Genomic DNA, 21,532 nt, shown 5'->3' on the forward strand with positions numbered 1-21,532 from the left:
GATTCGACAGAGAAAAGTCCGAGAGTAATGTCCCTTGGCGGCCCGACGGGAGGTCACTCAGAATTACTTGTCCGGCAGTTACTGAGTAAACAAATGGCGAAATGCGTTGGGAAGATTGAAAACTGGCAGTTGCTAGAGCACTATGTTATACAACATCAGAAACGATCCTGACTGGACAGTCCAATACTAAGACAGAAGGAGGAAGACAGAACTGGACTGGTTTCAAGAGTGTTCCAAACAGTCGATCATCATGCATCACGTAAAACGTTGAGTGAGTATCGCCTATAACTTGGATTCGTTGGAAGATAGTTTTGCTAATTATTGAGACTGGATGTATTTTTTCTCTTGGAATATATGAGACTAAAAAGTGTGTTTGTTTCTTAGGTGTGTGTGTGTGTGTGTCACTGTGTGTGTTTGTGTCACTGTGTGTGTTTGTGTCACTGTGTGTGTTCAGGTGGTTGCTGATTTTCTTTATTGTTGTTGTAAAAATAAAATGGTGATTTTAACTAAGAATCCTTTTATGGTTCTGTTGTGCATAATAAACAGTTTTTATTCTTTCAGATTTATAAAAATACCTGTCTACACACACACACACACACACACACACACACACACACACACACACACACACACACACACACATTGAATGTAGACAAATAAATCTGCCAGTGATGGAAGAAATGGTGAAGAACAAATGAAAGGTGAGGGAGGTTTTGCAGACAGCATGTCTCCTTATGAAAGCACAAACATGTTCATACAATGTCAACATTTTATATGATCATCTTGTTGCGTCATACTCATAACGGTTAATCTTTTTACTGCAGCTGGCCGTGAGGAAGCGCCATATTCAAACCGACAACAAGCAATTCGAACAGGTGCTTGCGAAGTGGTTGACAGGATTGTCGGATCGTCTACATGGTGGGAGGATGTCGAAGATCAACACAGAAAACGAGGACGAGGACTAAGATGAAGATGGTAAATAAAATTAGTGCTAATGTGCTGACAGCCAGCAAGGAACACGCCTCTCGGATTCACTCTCTCTTCATTTTGTGTTATTTTGCCTCTACATGATATAATGCCTCTACATATATATGATATAATGCCTCTGCAAGGATTCCCTAGGCCTACTGTTTTGGAACAAATGCTATGTGCAATTATGTCGGAGAATGGGCTGACATCGTTCAATACCGACTGTTGTGGCGACTGAACAATGGCGATACTGCGTTTTTGAAGTTCGACAAAGGCGGCCATGAAAAAGTGCGTCGGTGGTGCTACGTTGTGTGTCTCCAACTTTCAATCGCAGCTGACAGTGTCAGATTCAGGCTGTATGGTGCGGAGTGATGTTGTTGCGAGTGACGCTAATAGGCGGAAGGTGACAGACGATGCCAGATATGACGGAGACAAAGAACATCAATGGTCTAACCTAGCTGATATGTTACAGAGGATGAGCGAGGAAAGCACCGTGAGGATAAAAGAGATGGTCTGAACATTTCCCGTTCTCCATCCTTGTGAAGAATTGGAGCGTAACAATCATTTGTTTTGATTATCATGACTGGACAGAACCGTTGCGTGACCAGTCCGTTGTTTGTTGCAAATCGAAAGACTTATTTAGTTATAATTGATTTCATAACTGGTTATCCGTTTGCGACGATTTTCTCGTCTCCTTTGTGTTCATTTGATTCATGCGTTTTGTGAAGTTATTGTTATTTCCCTATTCCAAGGGGGCTATCGCCTTATGGAATTAAATACTTTGACTTTGATGGGTCACATGAATCGTGACACTCCATAATTATTCGGTGGGGACCCATTGGTTAGTGGTCTGCTCTGCAGTGCTGTGAGTCATGGGTTCAAGCCCGTCCTTTGGCAGCAGAGTGGATGACATTTCAGTGGATGAGTTATCTTATCACAAGGTCAGTTATTAATTGTATTAACTGTTGAATTTTAATTGATAGTTGTAATTTGTTTATGTTGCATTGGTAACTTATGTGTTTTCAATGATACAGTTAGTTATTAAATTATTCTCATTCTGCCTTTGACTCACTTTCATTTGTACTTGTGTGACAATGTTTATCAACTACTTCATCTTATCATTTCTGTCTCCTTTTAAATTTTCTTCTGTTCTTGGGCCAGAAATCTAATATTTACGGATTACAGCAAGTTTTAGTGCAGGTCAAAGACGAACAAGTGCGAAAGCAATTGCCAAGCATGAAGCATGTTTTCATTAGTCAAGAAGTAAAGTCAGAGGTTCAAAGATGATCAGATAATTAATGCCAACTATTCGCTGGTTTTGCTTCATCGACTCTGCGGGCAGCTTCCAAGAAACCAAAGTTTTCAGGTTCCGGGGGAAGTATGGTTGCAAAGCTGAAACTTAAAGGAATTGACGGAAGGGCACCACCAGGGCACCATAGAAGGGCACCACCCTTATCGGTTCCCGATATCGGTCCATTATTGGTTCCCGATGTTAGGCCGATATCAATTCTCTATATCGTACCGATATCGGACCAATATTAGTTCAATGTCGGAATCCGATATCGACCCGATATCGTCCCGATTTGCAATCCGATATTGGTCCGATATCGGGATCCGATATCGGTCCGATATCGGGATCCGATATCAAAATGATATCGACCCGATTTGCAATCTGATATCGGGATCTGATATCGGGATCCGATATTAAGCCGATATCGATTCTCTATATCGTACCGATATCGGACCGATATCGGACCAATGTCGTAATCCGATATCGACCCGGTATCAACCCAATTTGCAATCTGACATCGGGATTTGATATCGCGCCGATATTGGGATCTGATATGAGGCCGATACCGATTCTCTATATCGGGTCGATATCGGACCGATATCGGACCGATATTGGTCCGATGTCGTAATCCAATATCGGTCCGATATCGACCCGATTTGCAATCTGATATCGGGATCTGATATCGGGATCCGATATTAAGCCGATATCGATTCTCTATATCGTACCGATATCGGACCGATATCGGACCAATGTCGTAATCCGATATCGACCCGGTATCAACCCAATTTGCAATCTGACATCGGGATTTGATATCGCGCCGATATCGGGATCTGATATGAGGCCGATACCAATTCTCTATATCGGGTCGATATCGGGTCGATATCGGACCGATATCGGTCCAATGTCGTAATCCGATATCGGTCCGATATCGACCCGATTTGCAATCCGATATCGGTCCGATATCGGAATCCGATATCGACCCGATATCGTATCCGATATCGGTCCGATATCGGACCGATATCGGGGTGCTGGCTGGGTTAGTACTACTGTTCACCAGGAAAAATCACAGTCCAGTCTCACTAGATCACTTCAAGCATGACACTTGTTGTAGGTAGCAGTAGCTGACTTTGCCGTGGCAAGCAGATTGACTGTGGTAATGGTTTCATGGCATTGGCTTGTGTCACATCTTCTTCCGTTGGAAGGCGGCTGTCTCGTTTCTGGAAATGTTGGTTCACATGCTTGAACTGTTTCGAACGAATCAGTGTGTACCGCCGTTTCAAAATGCTGCTTCAAGTCGTAGTGACCAGAAGCAGCAACTTTCACTTTGATTTGCGAGCCACATGGCACGCACAAACTGTTCTCCTTTCCCTTGTCCGATGATCGCACAACACCAAAGTACGTTTTCTCCCACTCCGACATGTGCTGACCATGTCCGGCTTTCTTTCTTTTCTTCGCTGGCCTCTCCATCTTCAGTTGTAGCACGAAAAGTGACGCGAATCGTCTGTCGCTGAAGTAAGTTGTGTAAACAAAGACCAAATCTCGCGACACGGAAGTAGCGGATTGGGCTACAGCGCCCTCTATGATACCTTCTGCGCATGCGCACAAGCTCAGTTACAGTCTTTTTCTGTTGGTTGTTGTCGTCTGCTAAAGCCTAAACAGAAACGAATCTGATGATCGGTTTCGAATCTTTGTTCGGGTTTTGAATTTTCCCGTACAATTCCCGTACAATTTGGTTTACCCGTACAACTAGGCCTTGTACGCCGTACACACCAAAATTTGAGTAAATCCCGTACAAAATACGGGAAAACCGTACAGGTTGACAGGTCTGTACTTTTAACCCTGGTTTTTAAATCTTTTTTTGACAGTTATTGGACAAAGATCCCACCAGCCGCCTGGGTTGTTCAGCACAGGGGGCGGATGAGGTCAAGTCACACCATTTCTTCAAAAACATCAACTGGAAGAGACTAGAGGCTGGCATGTGTGAGGTTCCATTCGTCCCAGATGTGAGTGTGGATAATTTGCGTGTGTCATTTGCCTGGGAAGAGGTTTTAAGTTTTGAGGAAGGTGTGCTGTCTTTGTCATGATATTGTGTATATTTATCTCTTTTTACAGCATGTTTCTACTGGTATTTGAGGCCTTTAGTGTGGAATCTTTAAGTGATAAGTGAGTGATTTGGTTGTCGTCAGAGTCAGCGTAACAGTTCAGAAGATGTGAACACACATCTGGTTATAGAACAGTTTTCCACAGTGAATTATGATCAACGGTTCAATATTTTGATGTGCAGCCCCGAGTAGTGTACTGTAAAGACGTGCTGGTTATAGAACAGTTTTCCACAATGAATTATGATCAACTGTTCAATATTTTGATGTGCAGTGTACTGTAAAGACGTGCTAGATATAGAACAGTTTTTCACTGTGAATTATGATGAACTGTTCAATATTTTGATGTGCAGTGTACTGTAAAGACGTGCTTGATATAAACTTGGCCAAAAAATTATTGCAAGAAATTTCAAACCCAAATTAAAGCATTAATCCCCGTGTCATTTTATTAAACACTTTATATGCCAGAGAAGGCCGTTCACTTAACCTTCAGGATCACCATTTGGATTAAATATTTCTTTTACAGGGATCACGTGACCGCCGCTCAAGTAAGGGTACCCTCAAAATCGACCAGACAAAAACGGAAGAGCCGAATGAAAAATCGACAAAAAATCACAATAGGCAAAACTTTGCAACTTTCACATACGAGAAGAAAGTCAAACCAATGATCTAACCTGAACAGATTGTTTTGTTTTGCTACCTTGCGTATTTCGCGTGCTATGCTATTCCTACTGATGCAGGTGTCGATCGCAAGAGCGGTCAAAAACGGAACCTTTTGCGTCATCTTTTAGGGGTATCATGACAAAAAAGTCTGCACTGTAGCAATGACTTGGTGGATTGCTTTGAAACTTTCAGAATAGTTTACCAACATACTAGAGATACTTCGAGCAAAATGATGGATTGTTACAGGTGTTTGTTAAAATGTTATGCAATTTTTTGAGTCACTTAAGAAAAAGTGACTCTATGTAATCGGTCAGTGTTAGTCTGTCCGGCCGGCCGGCTGTCCGGCCGGCCGTCCGTAGACACCACCTTAACGTTGGACTTTTCTCGGAAACTATCAAAGCGATCCGGCTCATATTTTGTTTAGTCGTGACCTCCAATGACCTCTACACTTCAACGATGGTTTCGTTGACCTTTGACCTTTTTCAAGGTCACAGGTCAGCGTCAAAGGAAAAATTAGACATTTTATATCTTTGACAAAGTTCATCGGATGTGATTGAAACTTTGTAGGATTATTCTTTACATCAAAGTATTTACATCTGTAGCCTTTTACGAACGTTATCAGAAAAACAAGGGAGATAACTAGCCTTTTCTGTTCGGCAACACACAACTTAACGTTGGGCTTTTCTCGGAAACTATAAAAGTGACCGGGCTCAAATTTTATGTGAACGTGACTCCCAGTGACCTCTACACTTTGACGTCTGCTTTGGTGACCTTTGACCTTTTTCAAGGTCACAGGTATGTCTTGAAGGAAAAAAATTGAAATATATCTCTGAAACTATTCATCGGATTTGATTCAAACTTTATAGGATTATTCTTTACATCAAATTATTTACATCTGTATTGTGTTGTGAATAGCAATTTCTTCCTGTCCATCTGATGCCTCATATAATATTCAGAACTGCGAAAGTGACTCGATCGAGCGTTTGCTCTTCTTGTTGAAAGAAGTTTTTAATCTCGTCGTAGGATTGTTCCCTTGGGTCCAAAAAAATGTATGACTTTGCATGTCTTTAGAAAAAATGATTGATACACACACTGCTAAAGTTTTATGTGCGCGTAAGCACTGATGCAAATTTGCTGGGCCAGTAAACACGCTACATATTTAAGCGATGATTCTGGTGCCACAGCGATGCCCAGCCAAGCGTGACCGTAGCATGTTTTCAAGAAGCACGCAGCGATAACAGCTGTAAGCGCGAAACAGCGTGAACGTTCCAGTTTTGAGTCACTTGAGAAAAAGTGACTCTATGTAATCGGTCAGTGTTAGTCTGCGGCCGTCCGTAGACACCACCTTAACGTTCGACTTTTCTCGGAAACTATCAAAGCGATCGGGCTCATATTTTGTTTAGTCGTGACCTCCAATGACCTCTACACTTTAACGATGGTTTCGTTGACCTTTGACCTTTTTCAAGGTCACAGGTCAGCGTCAAAGGAAAAATTAGACATTTTATATCTTTTCTCGGAAACTATCAAAGCGATCGGGCTCATATTTTGTTTAGTCGTGACCTCCAATGACCTCTACACTTTAACGATGGTTTTGTTGACCTTTGACCTTTTTCAAGGTCACAGGTCAGCGTCAAAGGAAAAATTAGACATTTTATATCTTTTCTCGGAAACTATCAAAGCGATCGGGCTCATATTTTGTTTAGTCGTGACCTCCAATGACCTCTACACTTTAACGATGGTTTCGTTGACCTTTGACCTTTTTCAAGGTCACAGGTCAGCGTCAAAGGAAAAATTAGACATTTTATATCTTTGACAAAGTTCATCGGATGTGATTGAAACTTTGTAGGATTATTCTTTACATCAAAGTATTTACATCTGTAGCCTTTTACGAACGTTATCAGAAAAACAAGGGAGATAACTAGCTTTTTCTGTTCGGCAACACACAACTTAACGTTGGGCTTTTCTCGGAAACTATAAAAGTGACCGGGCTCAAATTTTATGTGAACGTGACTCATTGTGTTGTGAATAGCAATTTCTTCCTGTCCATCTGATGCCTCATATAATATTCAGAACTGCGAAAGTGACTCGATCGAGCGTTTGCTCTTCTTGTTTCCTCATGTGTTTGCATGACTAGCAAATTAACGCCAGCAGCTACACACAAATGAAACTTAGATAGAATCTGTATCAATCATTTATCTGTAGATATGCAAAGTCATGCATTTTATGGACACAAGTGAACAATCCTATGACAAGTTTAACAACATTTTCCGAAACATTGCGTCACATCTGGATAAATAACCGTAACGATCCAAACTTTCGCACGAAGTATCTCTAGTATGTTGGTAAACTATTCTGAAAGTTTCAAAGCAATCCACCAAGTCATTGCTAAAATGTAGCGCTTTTTGACACAATACCCCTAAAAATTGACGTAAAACGTTCCGTTTTTGACCGCTCTTGCGATCGACACCTGCATCGGTAGGAATAGCATAGCACGCGAAATACATAAGGTAGCAAAACAAAATAATCTGTTCAGGGTAGATAATTTGGTTTGACTTTCTTCTCGTATGTGAAAGTTGCAAAGTTTTGCCTATTGTGATTTTTTGTCGATTTTTCATTCGGCTCTTCCGTTTTTGTCTGGTCGATTTTAGGGTACACTTACTTGAGCGGCGGTTACGTGATCCCTGTAAAAGAAATATTTAATCCAAAAGGTGATCCTAAAGGTTAAGTGAACGGCCTTCTTTGGCATATACAGTTTTAATTAAATGACACAGGAATTAATGCTTTAATTTGGGTTTGAAATTTGTTGCAATAATTTTTTGGCCAACTTTAGAACACTTTTCCACAGTGAATTATGATGAGCTGTTCAATATTTTGATGTGCAGCCCCGTGCAGTGTACTGTAAAGACGTGCTGGATATAGAACAGTTTTCCACAGTGAAGGGCGTGAACCTCGATGCCAGCGACGACTCTTTCTACAGCAAGTTTAACATAGGTTGTGTCTCCATTCCATGGCAGAATGAGGTACGTCTGCTTTAGTTGGTGAAGTCCTATTGTGGACATTGTCACACCATGGTGGTGGCCTTGCATAAAACAGTTTAAGCAGTAGTAAGATGGGTGTTGATTTTCAAGTGTATTCTTGATTTCCAGTCGTTTGTAAAACTAAAAAAAACTAAAAAGAACTAATTTCTGTCAAGCATGTTTCAAAACTTTCAGCAATATATGTTCAGGCTTAGGGCTCCTAGAAAATTAAGTTTCATGTTTTGACATACGTAATCATGGCACCCCTGTAGTAACCCTGCAGTAAGATTGGGTTTTAAAGACAGACTGGTTGTACATCTTTGAGTGTCAAAGCAACCGTTTTCAGATGGTTGAAGACATGAAACTGAAAGGTTTTAGGGGAGGCAGTGTGGTGGGTGCATAGTGTATTTATCATAGTAGGGTTGGCAGTGTGGTGGGTGCATAGTGTATTTATCATAGTAGGGGTGGCAGTGTGGTGGGTGCATAGTGTATTTATCATAGTAGGGTTGGCAGTGTGGTGGGTGCATAGTGTATTTATCATAGTAGGGGTGGCAGTGTGGTGGGTGCATATTGTATTTATCATAGTAGGGGTGGCAGTGTGGTGGGTGCATAGTGTATTTATCATAGGGTTGGCAGTGTGGTGGGTGCATATTGTATTTATCATAGTAGGGGTGGCAGTGTGGTGGGTGCATAGTGTATTTATCATAGTAGGGGTGGCAGTGTGGTGGGTGCATAGTGTATTTATCATAGTAGGGGTGGCAGTGTGGTTGGTGCTTAGTGTATTTATCATGGTAGGGGTGGCAGTGTGGTTGGTGCTTCGTGTATTTATCATGGTAGGGGTGGCAGTGTGGTGGGTGCATAGTGTATTTATCATAGTAGGGGTGGCAGTGTGGTGGGTGCATAGTGTATTTATCATAGTAGGGGTGGCAGTGTGGTGGGTGCATAGTGTATTTATCATAGTAGGGGTGGGCGTGTGGTGGGTGCATAGTGTATTTATCATAGTAGGGGTGGCAGTGTGGTGGGTGCATAGTGTATTTATCATAGTAGGGGTGGCAGTGTGGTGGGTGCATAGTGTATTTATCATAGTAGGGGTGGGAGTGCGGTGGGTGCATAGTGTATTTATCATAGTAGGGGTGGCAGTGTGGTGGGTGCATAGTGTATTTATAGTAGGGGTGGGAGTGTGATGGGTGCATAGTGTATTTATCATAGTAGGGGTGGCAGTGTGGTGGGGTGCATAGCATAGTTATAGTAGGGGTGGCAGTGTGGTGGGGTGCATAGCATAGTTATAGTAGGGGTGGCAGTGTGGTGGGTGCAGTGTATTTATAGTAGGGGTGCATAGTGTAGTTATCATAGTAGGGGTGCATAGTGTAGTTATCATAGTAGGGGTGGCAGTGTGGTGGGTGCATAGTGTATTTATCATGTATCCCTGAGAAACGTCATTGTGGGGCGTTTAATCAAATGACATGCATCCATCCACTCACCATATCCGTTTGCTCACTCTCTTTGAATTCTACATATCGTTACTAAAAACATTTTCAATTATGTTTTGAAATTACTATCCGCAGCAGAAGTTTTGAACAACAAACAGAACAATAATGTTAACACCTAAAAATAATTTAACTCCACACTTGCAGATGTTATCGTACTTAAAAACTTTTGAATTATGTTTTGAAAACACAATCATAAAAATACAGTACCTAAATGAATTTAACTCCACACTTGCAGATGTTAGAAACAGAGTGTTACAAGGAGCTGAACGTGTTTGGACCGGAGGGAGACCTGATACCCCCCGACCTCCGTGAGGACCTGCCTCCGCCGTTGCCACAGCGGGGCTTCTTCGATCGCTTGTTTCGCAGGAGACGAGTGAGTTGTGGATGCTGTGGTCAGGTACTAGCCGCTGGTCAAGTGCTGGGCTGAGCGACACTGATGTGGTGTAGTGTAAATCCTTGCTCTCTCACTGGGGGAGTAACAGCAACACTTTGCGCAGGGAGCTTGGCAGTGCAAGGACTCTTTGTTTGTATGCAACTCAAAATTAGCTGTCAGTCTTTTTGTCACTGGTAGTTTTCGGTCAGACTGTCTACTTTTGAGGGAGTTTCTTTCTGTCACTAACATTTTATTTTTTAAGTTTGTGTCCACTGCCTACAGAAAGCCTGGCAGTGTAAAGACTATACAGTCAAACCCGTTTATAAGGACCGCCCATGAGACAGACTGAAAGCCTGGCAGTGTTAAGACTATACAGTCAAACCCGTTTATAAGGACCGCCCATGAGACAGACTGAAAGCCTGGCAGTGTTAAGACTATACAGTCAACCCGTTTATAAGGACTGCCCATGAGACTGACTGAAAGCCTGGCAGTGTAAAGACTATACAGTCAACCCGTTTATAAGGACCGCCCATGAGACTGACTGAAAGCCTGGCAGTGTAAAGACTATACAGTCAACCCGTTTATAAGGACCGCCCATGAGACTGACTGAAAGCCTGGCAGTGTAAAGACTATACAGTCAACCCGTTTATAAGGACCGCCCATGAGACTGACTGAAAGCCTGGCAGTGTAAAGACTATACAGTCAACCCGTTTATAAGGACCGCCCATGAGACTGACTGAAAGAGGTGTACCCCTAAAGATGGGTAGAACCACATAAAGAGTACACGAGTAAATGTCCTACAGTAACTTGAGTTACGGTTAACTCATTCGCTGCGCGTCGGAACTGGAATTCCGACACCTGTGTTTAGCGTTGGCTGCGTGCCGGCACTTGAGTTCCGACGGATATCACGAATTTTTAACGGTGTAAACGGTCCTGCTGACCAAGGGAAACAACCCCTGCAATGAACTTCTATCTGTCTACAGTGGTACCATTCACTGTAAACAGTTCCTTCCCTTAAATTGTTGGGATTAATAAAAATTTTGTTGACGGTGTGCGACCCACGTGTTTTGACTTTTCCAAGATGGCGGATCGTTCTGCTGAGACGTAGTAACTTGAAAAGAGTGCTAGAACGTGTTATTCAGTACGGTTCTGATCTTGACCTCAGTGATGATGATAGTGGAGATGATATTTTAGATTCTGGTGACGATTTTGTGCCAATGGACGATCATTTGGGTGATGATTCGGGCAATGCAAGTGTCGATCATGACATTGTGTATGATGAACCCATGACGTAGAAAGTTTTTTTGTTTTGCTTCAAATTGGATATTTTGCGTGGATATGAAGACAACAAAAGGTATGTACTTTCAAATGTTTCATATATTTTCTAAAAGAGTAAGTTTCAAACTTTGCAAAAACATAAGGTATGTAAGGTTATCTTGTGTTGTTGATTTTTAATATTTTTTTCAAAATGGCTCTAAATCGCGCGTTGGCAGGGAACACAGGGGAAATTTAGCTGCGCAGCGAATGAGTTAAATAGCTGCTGAGCTAGTTAATTTTCGTTCTTTTTCAATGAAAGATGACGCTTGAGACTATGAGTATCACATAGCATCTGAGATTTGCACATTGGGGGTTGGGGGAAGCTGGGTGTGTTAATGGAATGGGAGCTTTTCATTGCAAGATTTTCTGTGCGTTTGTGTGTCATTGGATTCCCACAGTGAAAGAACAGACAATTGTGCATTACATCAGTGTAAGCCTGGATTCTGCAAACTCCCATCAGCCTCAATGCAGGGAAAAAAGCAACCTGAAAAGGTGCACTAAAAGAAAAAAGACAAAGAAAGACAAGATAGATAGTCTCATGAGATTTCATGACATTAACCCTTTCGCTGCCAATCAAAACTTCCTGACTGCCAGGGAATATTGGAGTTCGGGGTGTAATAATTCACAAAAAATTCTAGCTCCAAACTGGCAGTAGGTAGAAAAGTAAAACCTATGTTATTTTTAAAAGAAATTCAACCAAGAATCTGTTTTTAGTATCTAATCATGGAAATAATGCACAAGTGCAGGACGGGTATACCCGTCCTAAGGCAGTCAAGGGGTTAATCTGCAGGTGTTTCGTCTTTTTATTGTCTTGAACACTGATTTTGCATTGACTGATGTGTTCATTGCCACTGTAAGTATAAGGGCTGGTGTGTGTTTGTAGCAATGAAATGTAACCTACTAGCTTAATCAAATGTAGCATATTTCATTTAGTTAAACTATGCAACTTGCGCTTGCCTTTCTTGTCAATAGCGATTGAGAAAATGTTATGTAAATAGTCATGATATCATAGCTGCTAGTTTAATAACTTAGTGCTAAATGTAGGAAATCTCCGTATTGTGTGTCATTCACAAAATATATTGTCTGTCCCTCCTTGTGCCTTTGATCTGATTTACCTATATAAAACACAGAGCAATTTCCTATTTCTCTGCTCATATTCATGTAATCTAGGGTAGTTAGCGTACCGTATTTGACGGATTACAAGACGCACCGTTTTATAAGCCGCACCCCCGACTTTTAACAAAAAAATTGGGATGAGCCACGTATAGGCCGCGTCACTATATTAGCCGCCGTCGAAAAAAATATAATCAGATCGTGTCAATCAATCAAAACAACCAGGCAAACGAAAGTACGGTATTTGGCGAAATCGGCTCCGAGAATAAACAAGTGAAACAAAGAAGAAAAGTGAAAAAGTTTGAAGAAAAATATCACACACACAATTTGTAACCAACACACACATGTAGTCCTGCCCGGAATAAGCTTTTTTGGGATGATTTACGACTTTTGCGCACATTTCGAGCAGACGAAAACACAACATGGCCCTCGCTCCTCCAACTATCGCGATACACAAAAAACCCGAAAAATCTCGCCCGCGCGAGATCCTGATACATCCGGTGTTTCTATGTACGCTATCTTGTCACGACGACTTGTTGACAAACGAAGATTCGCGAAAGAAAGAGAAAAGCGCCGAATCTTAAGTAGAGAGCTAATAAAGTACCGGGTAATCGCTAATCAAGCGAAATGAAAATCCGCGGCGACTTCCATTAGGTGAATGCTATTCAAGTTTAGGTAACGTTTTAGCCGCATCTTTTTATAAGCCGCAATGCAATTTTTTTTATAAAAAAAGTCGCGGCTTGTAGTCCGTCAAATACGGTAGTCAATCTCTTGTAGTGACATTAAATAATGGAACAAAATACCGACCCACACACACATTTAAGCGAGTGTATGTGTCCACTTAGTATATCTGTGCTTCCCTGTTATATCACTTTTCTTCCGTGTTTCCTGCAACAGTTATAATGTATTCCATATAACCCATGTCCATAAAATGACTTTTACTGTATTGTATCGCTACTTTTTCTGTTCTTCTTCGTGTGTTAAAAAACCTTTTATACAAAGTCTAGTTGGTTGGTGGGAAAATGTTTTGTGTCAGAAATCCACACCAAGTTAGACATTTCTGAATTGATGTGTAGTTTTAGACCACCTGGACTTTCGTAATCAAGTGTCTGCGTTTTGAGCGATTCCCTTTATTTTATTGAAAGCTCGAAGAAATAAAAGAAAGGGGGGTATCTTTTGTTTTGAGAGAGCCAGACATTTAAAGGGACATAACTGCACAGGTAGCTGTCTTGCAATGTTTTTGCAGTAGGCTACAGGAGGCATGGGGTTACAGTTGAAAGGAATGTGTGTATACTGGTTTCTGAACTGGTCTCTCTCTACACTCCCTCTCGCACCCTTCGTTCTTCTGATGATGCTCGACTTCTCTGTCAAGGTCGCTTTAAACGCAAGGCTCATGGCTTCCGCACATTTTCGTATTATGGACCTCAGTTATGGAATTCACTCCCCTTTCAATTACGTCACTCTCCATCCATTTCATCTTTTAAGTCCAATTTGAAAACTCACTTGTTCCAACAACACTACGGATAGTTCCTTAGTATAGAGTCTGGGGATGTGAGATGTGCATGATGTGTTGTTTGAATCTGACAGTGATTGTATGATTTTTGTATACATGTATTGTTGTCACGCGCTTTGAACTTCTGATAAGGCGCTTTATAAATGCCCGTTATTATTATTATTATATAATACACAACCACTTGGTTGGATTTCACAAGGTAGATACAGCCTTCATCGTAGTGGGGGAGCTACCACTGGGACATTTTACACAAGGTAGATACAGCCTTCATCGTAGTGGGGGAGCTACCACTGGGACATTTTACACAAGGTAGATACAGCCTTCATCGTAGTGGGGGAGCTACCACTGGAACATTTTACACAAGGTAGATACAGCCTTCATCGTAGTGGGGGAGCTACCACTGGAACATTTTACACAAGGTAGATACAGCCTTCATCGTAGTGGGGGAGCTACCACTGGGACATTTCACACAAGGTAGATACAGCCTTCATCGTAGTGTGGGAGCTACCACTGGGACATTTTACACAAGGTAGATACAGCCTTCCTTGTAGTGTGGGAGCTACCACTGGGACATTTTACACAAGGTAGATACAGCCTTCATCGTAGTGTGGGAGCTACCACTGGGACATTTTACACAAGGTAGATACAGCCTTCCTTGTAGTGTGGGAGCTACCACTGGGACATTTTACACAAGGTAGATACAGCCTTCCTTGTAGTGGGGGAGCTACCACTGGGACATTTTACACAAGGTAGATACAGCCTTCATCGTAGTGGGGGAGCTACCACTGGGACATTTTACACAAGGTAGATACAGCCTTCATCGTAGTGGGGGAGCTACCACTGGGACATTTTACACAAGGTAGATACAGCCTTCCTTGTAGTGGGGGAGCTACCACTGGGACATTTTACACAAGGTAGATACAGCCTTCCTTGTAGTGGGGGAGCTACCACTGGGACATTTTACACAAGGTAGATACAGCCTTCCTTGTAGTGGGGGAGCTACCACTGGGACATTTTACACAAGGTAGATACAGCCTTCATCGTAGTGGGGGAGCTACCACTGGGACATTTTACACAAGGTAGATACAGCCTTCCTTGTAGTGGGGGAGCTACCACTGGGACATTTTACACAAGGTAGATACAGCCTTCATCGTAGTGGGGGAGCTACCACTGGAACATTTTACACAAGGTAGATACAGCCTTCCTCGTAGTGGGGGAGCTACCACTGGGACATTTTACACAAGGTAGATACAGCCTTCATCGTAGTGGGGGAGCTACCACTGGAACATTTTACACAAGGTAGATACAGCCTTCCTTGTAGTGGGGGAGCTACCACTGGGACATTTTACACAAGGTAGATACAGCCTTCATCGTAGTGGGGGAGCTACCACTGGGACATTTTACACAAGGTAGATACAGCCTTCATCGTAGTGGGGGAGCTACCACTGGGACATTTTACACAAGGTAGATACAGCCTTCATCGTAGTGGGGGAGCTACCACTGGGACATTTTACACAAGGTAGATACAGCCTTCATCGTAGTGGGGGAGCTACCACTGGGACATTTCACACAAGGTAGATACAGCCTTCATCGTAGTGGGGGGGCTACCACTGGGACATTTCACACAAGGTAGATACAGCCTTCATCGTAGTGGGGGAGCTACCACTGGGACATTTTACACAAGGTAGATACAGCCTTCATCGTAGTGGGGGAGCTACCACTGGAACATTTTACACAAGGTAGATACAGCCTTCATCGTAGTGGGGGAGCTACCACTGGGACATTTTACACAAGGTAGATACAGCCTTCCTTGTAGTGGGGGAGCTACCACTGGGACATTTTACACAAGGTAGATACAGCCTTCATCGTAGTGGGGGAGCTACCACTGGGACATTTTACACAAGGTAGATACAGCCTTCATCGTAGTGGGGGAGCTACCACTGGGACATTTTACACAAGGTAGATACAGCCTTCATCGTAGTGGGGGAGCTACCACTGGGACATTTTACACAAGGTAGATACAGCCTTCATCGTAGTGGGGGAGCTACCACTGGGACATTTTACACAAGGTAGATACAGCCTTCATCGTAGTGGGGGAGCTACCACTGGGACATTTTACACAAGGTAGATACAGCCTTCATCGTAGTGGGGGAGCTACCACTGGGACATTTTACACAAGGTAGATACAGCCTTCATCGTAGTGGGGGAGCTACCACTGGGACATTTTACACAAGGTAGATACAGCCTTCCTTGTAGTGGGGGAGCTACCACTGGGACATTTTACACAAGGTAGATACAGCCTTCATCGTAGTGGAGGAGCTACCACTGGGACATTTTACACAAGGTAGATACAGCCTTCCTCGTAGTGGGGGAGCTACCACTGGGACATTTTACACAAGGTAGATACAGCCTTCATCGTAGTGGGGGAGCTACCACTGGGACATTTTACACAAGGTAGATACAGCCTTCATCGTAGTGGGGGAGCTACCACTGGGACATTTTACACAAGGTAGATACAGCCTTCATCGTAGTGGGGGAGCTACCACTGGGACATTTTACACAAGGTAGATACAGCCTTCCTTGTAGTGTGGGAGCTACCACTGGGACATTTTACACAAGGTAGATACAGCCTTCCTTGTAGTGGGGGAGCTACCACTGGGACATTTTACACAAGGTAGATACAGCCTTCATCGTAGTGGGGGAGCTACCACTGGGACATTTTACACAAGGTAGATACAGCCTTCATCGTAGTGGGGGAGCTACCACTGGGACATTTTACACAAGGTAGATACAGCCTTCATCGTAGTGGAGGAGCTACCACTGGGACATTTTACACAAGGTAGATACAGCCTTCCTCGTAGTGGGGGAGCTACCACTGGGACATTTTACACAAGGTAGATACAGCCTTCCTCGTAGTGGGGGAGCTACCACTGGGACATTTTACACAAGGTAGATACAGCCTTCATCGTAGTGGGGGAGCTACCACTGGGACATTTTACACAAGGTAGATACAGCCTTCCTCGTAGTGGGGGAGCTACCACTGGGACATTTTACACAAGGTAGATACAGCCTTCATCGTAGTGGGGGAGCTACCACTGGGACATTTTACACAAGGTAGATACAGCCTTCATCGTAGTGGGGGAGCTACCACTGGGACATTTTACACAAGGTAGATACAGCCTTCATCGTAGTGGGGGAGCTACCACTGGAACATTTTACACAAGGTAGATACAGCCTTCATCGTAGTGGGGGAGCTACCACTGGGACATTTTACACAAGGTAGATACAGCCTTCATCGTAGTGGGGGAGCTACCACTGGGACATTTTACACAAGGTAGATACAGCCTTCATCGTAGTGGGGGAGCTACCACTGGGACATTTTACACAAGGTAGATACAGCCTTCATCGTAGTGGGGGAGCTACCACTGGGACATTTTACACAAGAGTTTCCAAAAGACATTCAGCGTCAGGGTCGGACTGTCAGACACACATGTTTTTCAAGTATCAGGCCTGGGAATGATACACCTTTCGTCGTAAATACGACAAAGTCGTTTTCTAATTGTGTAAGAAAAGAGCCTCCGTGTGCCCTTAAAAATGCTTAAAACGCAACATTTTCCCGTCAGTACGCCCAAACCACTTTTACTCATTCCCAGGCCTGAAGTATTTATTGTCAAATCTGGGAGAAATTAACGTTATTTACATGTATGCTTTTTAAGCGTAAAAGAAAATACAAATAAACAGTTGAAATGAGTTCCGAGAACAGTTCAGTACTGTTGGCAAATGCCTTATGAGCACAGGAGTGTTGGATGCAAAATCTTCTACACTGGAGAATGGTGTTTGGAGTGTAATGTATTACCCTCAGCTCCTACAACACTTAAATGTAGTTTGAAACTAAAATGGGGAGTCTTAAATTGGGGGGTCTGAAAAGTGGGTCCAGCATTTTAATGTAGTCTGAGGCTAAAGTGAACTTATTGTTGTTTCAGACTGATGAAGCCAACTCCAGTTCCTAGGCATGGTGCATGCTACGCAGGCAACAGTCAGAGAGGCGGGAGGGTGCAGGCAGAGCGTCGGTTTGACCGGTCCTCTGACAGCCCACTCACAACACCAGTAACGCACGACCTGGGCTGAGAAAACATGGGTGACCGGAAGCGACGGGCGTACCGCTCGCTCACTCCCCCTCCCTCCTCCCCCCTCCTTCCCTGCGGGTCAGCTGTGTGTGTGTGTGCTGAGTGCAGCTGTGGTGGACACTGACCACTGAGCTCTAGTGGACGCTCACCTTCCTTCTCAGCTGAGGCCAAAGACTGGGCGGCGATGCTCCGGCTGTGTGGGGCAGCTACACTGCTACCTGCAATGAAAGGACACCCAAACATGTCCCTATATTGCAGGTGGCCTTTCATGGGAGGTCCATGATAACAGACCAAGGGACAACTGAAGGCGTCCTGTAATTGAAATCGGCCTGTCATCAGAGGGGCCTCACATGGCTGACGCCACTGAACCCCGCTCCTTGACCACAACAACTTGGTGCTGGCTGTGTGGACGCAGCCAACACTCGTTGACCAAGAGACCGGCACAGGCTGTAAAGTGCTTTGTCAGTGCCACTGTGGCGTCGCTCGCGCCACTGGCTGCGTGCTTTGTCCCGCCACCATGTACAGCCGTGGCGTCTACTAGTGGCGCTGGCTAGGCTGGAGACCCGCGTCAAACTGGTTCGTTGCTCATAAACCACATGTGTGAGTGTGTGACCAGATGGAAACAGTTGGCCCCCTTCACCCCGACCCCACTCTGACATGCTGTCTGCCTCTGGAGGAGTACCCACCGCCTGTGTGTGTCACTGTGTCAATGAATCCAAATCAGAGTGGTGTGCTATTTTGTCTGCCTGGACGGAATAGCCCAGCGAAGACGACCCAGCTGACAGACTCGGCGAGACAAGTACCATGGACAGGCTGTACAGTGTTGGACCTGGTATTCCCTTTGGGAGACTCGGGAGGCGTTGGTGCCAGACTAGGACAGAGCGTGTCTGGGTGAGACTCGGGGTTGCAGGGGGACACCATCTCGTCAGGCAAGCAGCTGATGATAGGAGAAGACTTTCTGCGTAGAGAAACAGGACTGCCAAACATAATTGATCTTTTTTCTATGTGAGGACAACTTTGAACTTTGAAGAGATGTATTTTCCCTTTTGATTGTTTGGTATTGTGCTTTTTGGAATTTTTCAATCAGTTGTCTGCTCAGTCGGGGCACCTTTTTACTCGAGAGTAGGTTCCTGGTTCTAAAACATCACTGCCCAGTTTTAACACAAAGAAAGTTTTAAGTATGCTGAACTTTAAAAAAAAAATGTTAAGTAAGTGAATTTTACGGAATTGTTTTCTTTCCTCAATCAGTGCATGATGTGGTATGCAACTGGAACCAGCAGGTGTTTTCTTGGAGTGGTGAGAAGCATGGAGATGTGGATTTTATTTGCAAGGACAGGTTGCAAATCGAGAGTGGTTTTTACACAACTGTCGTGCGAGTCAGTCTGCGTTCAACAACCAAATCCAGCAATGTATGTGCTTTTTCTTTTCTTTACTTTTTTGTTTTTTGTTTTTTGATGGCATATATGATTGAGTTTCATAATAACTTGATTGACAATGTGCTCAAATGTCAGTAGTTGGAGGGCTGACTGTTCAAAGCTGTACATAGTTGTGTGTCTGCATGGAACGTATCTGAGCGAAAACGTCATTTTTCATCCCACTTGCATTTAGTGATTTGATGTAACCTCTAGTCCTATTTCGGCACTGGTTGTCGAAATGAAAAATGGCAGTCTGCAGTTCTGTGTGTCGGTGTACTCTTTGCTTCTGTACGATCAAAAAAGTGTTTGTTATTGGTTTAGTCCGTGGACAAAAGGAAACAGCAGAACTACCTCTTGTTTCTTCTTTCAACATCAGAATCAGCAGTGTGGTAGGGTGATAGGACTAATGATGATTTTATTCAATTTTTTCATGGACTCATTTTGTTTGGAGTATTGGGACAGGGGTGGTGGCTGGCACAATGTGGGGGGGGGGGGGGGAAGGGAAGTGATGTCTTTAGCACTCATGCATTCATATTATTTTTGTTTCATGACTTAAGACGTACACACAGAGTAGCACATTCATCATACACACACATTCTCGCGTGAACACACACAGACACGTATCAGGGGTGGGACTTTTCCGCGGATTTCCGCGGACACAACTTACGAATTCCGCTGGAGTAATCTATTTTTTCCGCGTCCCAGTTCATCACAGTATCTATAACTTGTTGATTGAATGATATGGAGAGAAGTGAAGATGGAACAGAACACTGGAGGCTTGAGAGTTAGATTGTGCTGTCTGAAAACTCCTGATACGTAACGAATTGTCATTTTGAGCTTCAATGCATTGGGGCGTCACTTGGATCATATTGTTGCCAGTATTGGGTTATGGAAACATGGTTCATTACATAAGTATGCACCATTACAATGTTACCATTGTTGTGTGAAAGTGTGGTTTTTGTTTGGTTGGGATTTTCTTTTTTTTTTTTTTGGGGGGGGGGGGGGGGGGGAATGTCGTTTTTACCTGATACAAACGAGTTGAATTTTAGTCTCAGAATGCACCAGATTGCACAGATTTTAATGTACCATTTAAAAAAAATTCAGGGGGGCATGCTCCCGAACCCCCCAAGAAAAAAGGGATTTCCTCCTTTTCCTTCACAAGAGACTCCCACCCCTGTGTATGCACGCAGACAAACACACACGCAGGCACGCGCACGCAGATATGTATGTACGCAGGCATGTCTGCACACACACACACACACACACACACACACACACACACACACACACACACACACACACACACACACACACACACACACACACACACACACACACACACACACACACACACACACACACACACACACACACACGCTTCCCTCCTACTCCTCACTCATACTCACAGAGGTCCCTCTGTGTCCAGACAGTGTCAGCAAAGAAAGATTGCCACTTGTTCATCACTACAATCATGATTTTATCTATGTTCTAGTTAATCAGAGTGCATGAAAGATTAAAACCACATGAGCTGGCATTGTGAGATGAACATAATTGTGAGGCGATGAGTTGGTGCTGTTAGTGTTACCTCAGGTCAAATAGATCAAGAGTTGTCTCTCTTCGCATTTACTCCTGTGGTGGCAAACACATTACTGACAGTGACAGTTTTTGATCACGGGATGTTCCTTGGCAACTATATTAGTTAGTAATTTTAATAGTAATACTGTGACAGCGATAGAAGCAGAATCATGTTTTGATCAGTCCTCTTTTTTACATTTTTTAGAACTTTTGTATGGGGTGGTTTGGGGGAGATTTTGAGGGGTAGAAGGATAGAGCAACTGTATGTGATGTCACTTTGTCAGGTTTTCTTTTGGAGTCCTGACGGTGAATTTTGCCTGTTTATTTTTCATCACATTGCTTTTACAAATTTTAGAAAATGAAAAGAAGTGGCATCTCTTGTGTTACTTTATTTTACATTATCTACTTGTGTTTTGTTCCGTCTGAAATTGCAGCTTATGCACTTTCAAGAGGTTTGATACCTCAAAATGAAATGTAGAAGTTTGCTGGTATACTTTTAGCCAAAGCCAAAACCCACTTTCAGAAATTCTCCCTGCTCTGTGAAATAAACACTTGAGATTTCAAACTGCA

At 43.3% G+C, this 21,532-nt stretch overlaps 1 protein-coding gene and 1 long non-coding RNA gene across 3 annotated transcripts in view; both read left to right on the plus strand.

Moving 5' to 3' along the window:
* The window catches only part of LOC138981296 (G protein-coupled receptor kinase 5-like), a 65,399-nt gene extending 45,034 nt beyond the window's left edge, over positions 1-20,365 (plus strand). Inside the window, exons 13-16 of one of the 2 annotated variants that reach the window (XM_070354159.1) lie at positions 4,126-4,263; positions 7,905-8,042; positions 9,765-9,926; positions 17,829-20,365. In XM_070354159.1, the coding sequence (XP_070210260.1) occupies positions 4,126-4,263; positions 7,905-8,042; positions 9,765-9,926; positions 17,829-17,855 (465 nt within the window). In that variant the 3' untranslated portion in view covers positions 17,856-20,365. The remainder of the gene's footprint in view (positions 1-4,125; positions 4,264-7,904; positions 8,043-9,764; positions 9,927-17,828) is intronic. The other variant, XM_070354160.1, reaches the window with a different exon arrangement.
* LOC138981298 (uncharacterized) lies at positions 77-2,198 on the plus strand. The gene is made up of 2 exons (XR_011460605.1): positions 77-271; positions 825-2,198. It is a non-coding gene; the product is annotated as an uncharacterized lncRNA (long non-coding RNA).
* Positions 20,366-21,532: the final 1,167 nt, after the last annotated feature.

Source organism: Littorina saxatilis, linkage group LG12, assembly GCF_037325665.1.
Source record: "Littorina saxatilis isolate snail1 linkage group LG12, US_GU_Lsax_2.0, whole genome shotgun sequence".
Taxonomy (NCBI): domain Eukaryota; kingdom Metazoa; phylum Mollusca; class Gastropoda; order Littorinimorpha; family Littorinidae; genus Littorina; species Littorina saxatilis.